Source organism: Rhinopithecus roxellana, chromosome 20 (assembly GCF_007565055.1).
Source record: "Rhinopithecus roxellana isolate Shanxi Qingling chromosome 20, ASM756505v1, whole genome shotgun sequence".
Lineage (NCBI taxonomy): Eukaryota > Metazoa > Chordata > Mammalia > Primates > Cercopithecidae > Rhinopithecus > Rhinopithecus roxellana.
The window spans coordinates 10046553-10056061 of record NC_044568.1 but is presented as its reverse complement, the minus strand read 5'-3'; the positions used below and the strand labels follow the sequence as shown (position 1 = coordinate 10056061).

The window sequence follows — 9509 nt, the reverse complement described above, 5'->3', positions numbered from 1 at the left end:
GTAGGGCATCATTTATTTTCCATTCTGTTGATGGGTTATTTCCAGTTTGGGGCTGTTATGAAAGGGCTCTGAACGTTCCCATGCACCCTCTTGGTGCTCACACCTACACGTTTCTGTTGGGTGTTGACAGCCTAGGAGTGGAATTGCTGGATCACAGAGGTAGCATATGTTCGGCTTCACTAGAAAACTGCCAGTTTTCCAAAATGCCTCTACCAATTTACACTCCCCCAGAAATACAAGAGAGGTTCAGTCGCTCTACTTTCTCGCCTCCACATGGTGTGGTCTTTTTCACTTTAGCCATTCTGGTGGGTAGAGACCCACTCGTATTCGCAGCGCCTGGCGCGTAATTGGCGCTCAGTTAACAGGACGGTTGAATGAATGGATGAATGATTGTTGCACGGTGTAGACCGAGAGCCTGGCGAGGACGGACACACGCACGCACTCCACACACAGCGCTTCGCGGACACCCACCGCGGCGCACGCACCCCAGGACACAGACCCTCTCGAGCACCCCGCGCCCACGTGGTCTGAACGCACGGCCTCGGCCCTGCCTCGCGCGTCCGGCCGCCGAGCAGTACCCAACTCCCGCTCTCGACGGCGGGCAGGGGGCGCTGCGCGTCCAGGCGCTCCGAGGGGGCGGGCCCGGGGCGGGGCGGGGCCGGCCGGGCTTCCAGGCCTGGGCTCTGGCCGCCCGCGCCACCCGGCCGCTCCGGGGACGGGCCGGGGCGGGGCGCGGCGGCAGGAAACGGGGCGGGGACTCGCGGAGGCGTTGGGGACGAGAGAGGGCGCGGCCAACTCCCGGGGGGACGGCAGGCCGAGAGCGCGGCGCCCGGGCCTGGCGCCGAGCCTGAGCCCGCCGGACGGGAGGCGGCCCCGCCGCGGGCTCGGCTCCGGCCCCAGCCCCGCCAGCATGGCCGGCCGTACCGTACGGGCCGAGACCCGGAGCCGGGCCAAGGATGACATCAAGAAGGTGATGGCGACCATCGAGAAGGTCCGGAGATGGTGAGCGCTGCCCGGGGGCCAGGGACGGGACACGGCGGGACCACCACCACCTAAGGCGTCTAAGCTGCCCTCGCCAGCTCTGGGCCCCGGTGTTCGCTGTATCCCCGCCCACTAGCTTTGCCCTGGATCCACAGGGCTCTGTCCCCGTTCCCCTGGCTACTCCTGAGGGTCTACAAAGCGTGGTCCCCAGTCGTGCCCTCCCAGAGCGGGAGACCCCGTTTGTGCCCCGCCCCCTAAAGCTTTGACACCCCTCCTGCAAGTGCGCCCCGAGATCTGCAGGTCTCTGATCCCGGGCCAGGCCCATAGCCACGCCCCCCATGTGTGCCCCAGGGGTCCGCAGAGCCAGGGCCCCAAATCATATCCTCTCTCTAGAGGCACCCACCGCCTGTGCCCTGGGGTTTGCAGGGCTCTCTTTCTCCATGTAACTATGCCCCATTAGCAAAACTGTTGCTACCCTCCTGTGCCTCCCCAACCTCTGCAGGTATCCCCAGATGTGTCCAGCTCCTAGGGGGGTGGGTCTCCCCTCAGGCCTCTCTGACCCAGTCCCCCACCCTCCCACAGGGAGAAGCGATGGGTGACTGTGGGCGACACTTCCCTTCGTATCTTCAAGTGGGTGCCAGTGGTGGACCCCCAGGAGGAGGTGAGCAACCCCCATTCCCACAAGGCCCTGCATCTGTGCAACCTCAGGCAAGCTCCTCCCCACCCTGACCTCTACCTCCAGCTCCCAGAGACCTCAGATGCACCAGAACAGACAGATGGGAACCATCATTAGCAGCTCCTCCCCTTTTTCCCTTTTTTCTGTTCCATACCCTAAGTTTGAGCCCTTTTGCTTCTCAGTGCCTCAGTTTCCTTAGGTGTATGGTGGGGCTTTCCAAGAGCTCTGACCCTAATCCTCTAACCCCCAGGAGCGAAGGCGGGCAGGTGGCGGGGCAGAGAGATCCCGTGGCCGGGAACGTCGGGGCAGGGGCGCCAGTCCCCGAGGGGGTGGCCCTCTCATCCTGCTGGATCTCAATGGTAGGTAGGGATCCTGAAATGCGGTGGGCTGTGGGGACTGAAGGAGTGTATTAGGGATCTCAGGCCAACCATCTCGGCTCTTGCTCCCACAGATGAGAACAGCAACCAGAGTTTCCATTCGGAAGGTTCCCTGCAAAAGGGCACAGAGCCCAGTCCTGGGGGCACCCCCCAGCCCAGCCGCCCCGTGTCACCTGCTGGACCCCCAGAAGGGGTCCCTGAGGAGGCTCAGCCCCCACGGCTGGGCCAAGAGAGAGGTAGGACCAGGTACCTCCCAGGAGCCCTCTCCTCTAAGTCCTGTCTTCTCCAGAGTCTAACCTACCAGCTTATCCCTATACCTGCTCCCCATCTTGTGCACCTTCCTCAAGGTGCCTTCCGACTCCTGCAGAATCTCCCTGTAGCTGCTGTCTCATTCCTCTGGTCTCTTAGGATCTATAGATGACATATCACTGTCTGAGACTTTCATGTAAATTAATTTTTTACTAGTTTATCTTTCTCCTCACTCTCATGTCAGTTTCCTGAATGTTTTTCTTTTTTTTTCTTTTTTTTGAGACAGGGTCTCACTGTGTCACCTAGGCTGGAGTGGTGCAGTGGTGTGATTATAGCTCACTGCAGCCTTGAACTTCCTGGGCTCAAGCGATCCTCCCGCCTCAGCCTCCCAAGTAGCTGGGACCACAGGCATATGCCATTTGTATTTTTTGTAGAGGCAAGGTTTCACCATGTTGCCCAGGCTGGTCTCAAACTCACTGACTCAAGCGATCCTCCATCTTCAGCCTCCCAAAGTGCTGGGATTACAGGTGTGAGCCATCACAACCATACCCGCCCCCCCCCTTTCTTTTTTTAGAGACAAGTTCTCTGTCACCCAGGCTGGAGTGCACTGGTGCAATCATAGCTCACTGCACCCTCAAACTCCTGGGCTCAAGGGATCCTCTGGCCCCAGTCTCCCAAGTAGCTTGGGACTACAGATGTGTGCCACCACACCCAGCTAACTCTTAAATTTTTTGTAGAGATAGGGTCTCGCTATGTTGCGAAGGTTGGTTTCGAACTCCTGGCCTGAAATGATCCTCCTGTCTCAGCCTCCCAAGGTGCTGGGATTATAGGCATGAGTCACTGTGCTTGGCCCTATGTGATCTTGTTCACTACTGTATTCTCAGAATAATATGGGACACATAGTAGGTGCTCAGTAAATATCTGTTGAGTGAATAAATAATAGTGATAGTCATAGGGGTGATTAATAATAATAGGAATAACAACAGTATTTATTGAGCTCTTACTGTGTGCCAGGCGCCCTGGTAAACACTTTACATGATTGGGTTTTTTTCTTTTCTTTTCTTTTTTTCCTTTGAGAGAGTTTCACTCTTGCCCAGGCTAGAGTGCAGTGGCACAATCTTGGCTCACTGCAACCTTCACCTCCCAGGTTCAGGCAGTTCTCCTGCCTCAGCCTCCTGGGTAGCTGGGAATATAGGCATGAACCACCATGCTCGGCTAGTTTTGTATTTTTAGTAGAGACGGGGTTTCGCCATGTTTTGCCAGCCTCGAACTCCTGACCTCAGGTGGTCCGCCCACCTCGGCCTCCCAAAGTGCTGGGACTACAGGCATGAGCCACCATGCCCAGCCTTTTTTTGTTGTTGTTGTTGAGATGGAGTCTTGCTCTGTTGCCCAGGCTGGACTGCAGTGGTATGATATCGGCTCACTGCAACCTCTGCCTCCCAGGTTCGCGCGATTCTTCTGCCTCAGCCTCCCAAGTAGCTGGGATTACAGGCATGCCCCCACACCCAGCTAATTTTTTTTTGTTTTTGTGTTTTTTTTTTTTTTTTTTCTTGAGACGGAGTCTCGCTCTGTCACCCAGACTAGAGTGCAATGGCCGGATCTCAGCTCACTGCAAGCTCCGCCTCCCGGGTTCACGCCATTCTCCTGCCTCAGCCTCCCAAGTAGCTGGGACTACAGGCGCCCGCCACCTTGCCCATCTAGTTTTTTGTATTTTTTTTTAGTAGAGATGGGGTTTCACCGTGTTAGCCAGGATGGTCTCGATCTCCTGACCTCGTGATCCGCCCGTCTCGGCCTCCCAAAGTGCTGTGATTACAGGCTTGAGCCACCGCGCCTGGCCTGTTTTTGTTTGTTTTTGAGATGGAGTTTCATTCTTGTTGCCCAGGCTGGAGTGCAATGGCACAATCTCAGCTCACCACAACCTCTACCTCCCGGGTTCAAGTGATTCTCCTGCCTCAGCCTCCTGAGTAGCTGAGATTACAGGCATGTGCCACCATGCCCCGCTAATTTTGTATTTTTAGTAGAGATGGGGTTTTTCCATGTTGGCCAGGCTGGTCTTGAACTCCTGACTTCAGGTGATCTGCCTGCCTCAGCCTTCCAAAGTGCTGGGATTACAGGCGTGAGCCACCATGCCTGGCCTAATTTTTGTATTTTTAGTAAAGATGGAGTTTCACCATGTTGGCCTGGCTAGTCTCGAACTTCTGACCTCAGGTAATCCGCCTGCCTCTGCCTCCCAAAGTGCTAAGATTACAGGTGTAATCCGTGCCCAGCCAACATTTTATGTGTTTTTTTCGCATCTAATTTTCACAACAACCTTATAAGGGTGATGATCTTGTTATGATCCCTATTTATAGATGAGGAAACCGAGACCCAGAGAAGTAACTCAGCCAGTGAGCCAGCATCTTGGGCCTGGGTCCTCCTCAGCTCTGCATTTTTTCTTTTCCCCCTTTGAGACAGAGTCTCACTCTGTCGCCCAGGCTGGAGTGCAGTGGCACGATCTCACTCACTGCAACCTCCGCCTCCCAAGTTCAAGCAATTCTCCTGCCTCAGCCTCCTGAGTAGCTGGGATTACAGGTGGACATCACCACACCTGGCTAATTTTTGTATTTTTAGTAGAGATGGGGTTTCACCATGTTGGACAGGCTGGTCTTGAACTCCTGACCTCGTGATCTACCTGCTTTGGCCTCCCAAAATGCTGACATTACAGGTTTGAGCCACTGTGCCCAGCCAGCTCTGCTTTCTTCCATGCAGTCAAACCCGTCTGGTTGGCACCTTTTCCTCCCAGGCCCTGCCCTGTCCCTGGCCTTCCCATCTCTCACCCGTTTTTGGTTCCAGCTGGTCTCTTCTAGTCACCCCGACACAGCTGCCAGAACAACTTTTTCCTTAATATTTTTTAAGCTTTGCTTTTTTGTTTTGGAGACAAGGTCTCACTCTGTCACTCAGGCTGGAAGGCAGTGGATCATGGCTCACTGCAGCCTTGGATTCCTGGGATCAGTCAGCCTCCTGAGTAGCTGGGACTACAGGCATGCATCACCACGCTCAGCTAATTAGTGTTGTTATTTTTTATAGAGATAGAGTCTTACTATGTTGCCCAGGCTGGTCTCAAACTCCTGGGCTCAAGTGATCCTCCTCCCTCAGCCTCCCAGAATGTGAAACCCTGTCTCTACTAAAAATACAAAAAATTAGCCGGACATGGTGGCACACACCTGTAATCCCATCTATTAGGGAGGCTGAGGCAGGAGAATTGCTTGAACCTAGGAGGCGGAGGCTGCAGTGAGCCGAGATTGCGCCACTGCACTCCAGCCTGGGTAACACAGTGAGACTCCATCTCAAAAACAAAAACAAACAAACAAACAAAAAGAACATCCTGATGTGGGACCGTGGGCTGGGTCTGGGTCTAGATAGTGCCAAGCACTTATATACCTTTGCTAATATAAAAACGGTAGCAAGCATTTATTGAGCACTTACTGTGTGCCAACCACTGTGCTTTACCTGCATCCACTCATCTGACCCTCACAACAGCCACATGAGGTAATTACTATCATTATCCCCATTTTGCAGATGGGGAAACTGAGACCCGTGGAAATTAAGTAGCTGGCCCAAGGTCAGGATTTGAACCGAGGCAGTCCAAGCCCAGAATCTGTGGCAACTTAGCACACATTCCCTCTGCCTCACATGTCGTACTTTCCTGTCTGTCCACCGCATCAAGCCCCACTCACCCTCGAGCTCCCACGTCAGTGTTCCCTCCTCTGCTTCCTGGGGCACAGCCAGGTTCCTGCTCTGTCCTCTGCTCCCGTGGCCCTCTGCCTTCTGTGACTGGGGCCTGTGACCGTCTGTTTCCCCCACTGTCTGTGCTGCTGGCACAGAGTGGCTGTTCAGGGGATGTTTGTTACCTTGACGTTCCAGATCCCGGGGGCATAACTGCTGGCAGCACCGACGAACCCCCAATGCTGACCAAGGAGGAACCTGTTCCAGAACTGCTGGAAGCTGAGGTGAGAGAGGCCAGAAGGCTAGACTCCTGGTTCTTGGAGGGAATGGGGGATCTGGGGCAGCCGAAGGCTTGGAGCCTGCATCCTGAGGCCCTGGAGGAGAGGCAGACCTGGGACGGAGCTGAAGGCTTAGGGGCTGGGTTCTTGGGACTGAAAAAGAAAGGGTGTTTCAGAGACAAAGTGCTAAGGGCTGGATCAGGGCTGATTTGAGACCATTAAAAGCCTGACAAAGCCGGGCATGGTGGCTCATGCCTGTAATCCCAGCACTTTGGGAGGCCGAGGCGGGTGGATCATGAGGTCAGGAGATCGAGACCATCCTGGCTAACACGGTGAAACCCCGTCTCTACTAAAAACACAAAAAATTAGCCGGGCGTGGTGGCACGTGCCTGTAGTCCCAGCTACTCGGGAGGCTGAGGCAGGAGAATTGCTTGAACCCGGGAGGTGGAGGCTGCAGTGAGCCGAGATCGCGCCACTGCACTCCAGCCTGGGTGACAGAGTGAGACTCCTTCTCAAAAATAAATAAATAAATAAAGCCTGACAAAATCATCGTGCTCCTCCATGCATTTTCAAAAAATATCAAAAAAATCTTAACTGTAAAATTAGCGTAAGAAAATCCCTCATAAACCTCTGATGTTTCTCACGAAGCTACCTCGATGCATTTTCAGAAATATCAAGTATCAGGTTCGTTCCTCCACACAGTGTCACTGTCGTTGTTGTTTTTGGTGCCTGCTTCCTCTGCATCCTGGGCATCTGGCCCTGGGCTTGCCTCCCGGGCCCAGGAGGGGAGGGGAGTAGAGGCTTTGGAGAAGGTAGAGGCTCGGAGGCTGGACGCCTGGGTTCGGTGGAGCTCACGCCTGTCCACCCTTCCTCTCCAGGCCCCCGAAGCTTACCCCGTCTTTGAGCCAGTGCCACCTGTCCCTGAGGCAGCCCAGGGTGACACAGAGGACTCGGAGGGCGCCCCCCCACTCAAGCGCATCTGCCCAAATGCCCCCGACCCCTGAGAAGCCGGCCTGCCTGTCCTGTTGCCCCAGGGGCCCCTTTGGCTTTTTACAAATAAAGACCCTTTTGTAATTTTGTGTCATGTCATTTCCCCGTCAGGGCTGGGGAGGGTCTTTGGAGACAGTTTTGTCTCATGCTCCATTGCTCAGATGGGGTCACTGAGGCTCTGAGAGGACCTTCCTGTAGTCACACCGCAAGGCAGTTGTGCTGGGGGCTTGAGCCAGGACCTTGCCTCCCAGTACTTCCCGGGTCTGCCCTATCTCCCGACCTTCACCTCTTCCTCTGAGAGGAGGCCCAGGACCTCTCTTCTTGCTCAGCCCTCGCCTGGGCCTAACAGTTATCAAAACTCTGGGTAGCTAGGCCATGATTCTTTTTTTTTTTTTTTTTGAGACACAGACTTGCTCTGTTGCCCAGGCAGGAGTGCAGTGGTGCAATCATGGCTCACTGCAGCCTTGACGTCACACCTCAGCCTCCCAAGTAGCCGGGACCACAGGTGCATGCCACCACACCCAGCTAATTTTATTTATTTATTTAATTATCACTATTTTTTTTTTAGAGAGTTTTGCTCTTGTTGCCTAGGCTGGAGTGCAATGGCACAATCTTAGCTCACTGCAAACTCTGCCTCCTGGGTTCAAGCAAGTCTCCTGCCTCAGCCTCCTGAGTAGCTGTGATTAGAGGCACCTGCCACCACGCCCAGCTAATTTTTGTATTTTTAGTAGAGACTGGGTTTTGCCATGTAGGCCAGGCTGGTCTCAAACTCCTGACCACAGGTGATTTGCCTGCCTCGGCCTTCCGAAGTGCTGTGATTATAGGCATGAGCCACCACGCCCAGCCCGCTGATTTTATTTTTTGTAGACATGGGATCTCGCTACATTGCCCAGGCTGGTCTTAAACTCCTGGGCTCAAGTGTTCCTCCTGCCTTGGCCTCCTAAAGTGTTCGGATTACAGGTGCGAGCCATTGCGCCCGGCCTATTCACATTTCATACATACTAACACAGAGGACCAGAGAGACTTGGGGGCCTGGGATGACCAACGCGTTCCCTGCCCTGAGGAAGCCACTCCTCCACCTGGGATGCCTGTCCACACTTCTGGTTGGGTCTAACTTATCCCCATCTCAATCACCATCTCCTCTGACAAGCCTTCCCTGACTCCAGGCTCAGTGAGTTTCCCCTTTTTTGAGCTTTAGCAACCTCTTGGGCTTTGTTCTCCTTGTTTCAGCATTTATCAGGCTGTTCTGGGACCCGTGGTTTGTGTGTGTGTCTTGTCTACGAGGCTGTGGGCTCCTGAGGGGGCCCCACACAACACTGGGAACAGCGCAGTCCCAGCAGCTGCTTCATGAATACATGAATGGCCTGGGGTTTTCCAGGCAGGCTTCTCTGAGGAGGTGGCATGTGAGCTGGGCTCTGAGACATGAACCCCTGTGCTAGAACTCAAGTCAGAAGCCCTGGTTCAAGTCCTGGCTCTGTTACTCCCTGAGTGGCTCTAGGCAGGCTGTTTCTACTCTCAGCATTAGTTTGTTCATCTGAGCAATAGGAACAATAACTAGGCCTCATCTGCCCCAAGGGTTTGTGGGAACCTTCAAGTAATATAAGGCCCTCTCACTCTGTGCCTGTAGGGTCATGTATACTGGCCCTATTTTTATTTTTAATGAAGAAAGATACTGAGGTTCAGAGAGGACCAAACTGAAACTTTAAAGAGGCTTTAAAAACTGTAGGCTAAGTGTGGTGGCTCACACCTGTAATCCCAGGCCTTTGGGAGGCACAGGTGGGAGGACTGCTTGAGGCCAGGAGTTTGAGACCAGCTTGAGCAACATAGCGAGACAAAAAAATGAAAAAATTAGCCAGGCATACTGGTGTGCGCCTGTAGTCCAAGCTTCTTGGGAGGCTGAGGTGGGAAGATTGCTTGAGCCCTGGAAGTCGAGGCTGCAGTGAGTGATGATTGCACCACTGCCCTCCACTCTGGGCAACAAAGCAAGACCCTGTCTAAACAAAGGAAATGTAAGGATGCTTCCCACAGCAGCTGCAGTGGTGATGGTGGAGCCAGCACTGTCCAAGGAAGCCAGGCTTGCTGCAATGTAGTGTAACTGTTTCTTATCGCTGCTGTTAACAAATTGCCACACATATAGGGGCTTAAAGCCACAGACATTAGCCAGGCACGGTGGCTCATGCCTATAATCCCAGCACCTTGGGAGGCCGAGGTGGGTGGATCACCTGAGGTCAAGAGTTTGAGACCAGCCTGACC

At 54.2% G+C, this 9509-nt stretch overlaps 1 protein-coding gene across 1 annotated transcript; it reads left to right on the top strand.

Moving 5' to 3' along the window:
- The first annotated feature begins 557 nt into the window (after nt 1–557).
- BCL7C (BAF chromatin remodeling complex subunit BCL7C) lies at nt 558–7340 on the top strand. The gene is made up of 6 exons (XM_010362234.2): nt 558–1002; nt 1564–1642; nt 1908–2016; nt 2109–2270; nt 6187–6272; nt 7145–7340. Exons 1-6 carry the CDS (start codon nt 911–913, stop codon nt 7268–7270), a joined length of 654 nt encoding a protein of 217 aa, XP_010360536.1. The 5' UTR covers nt 558–910; the 3' UTR covers nt 7271–7340.
- Nucleotides 7341–9509: the final 2169 nt, after the last annotated feature.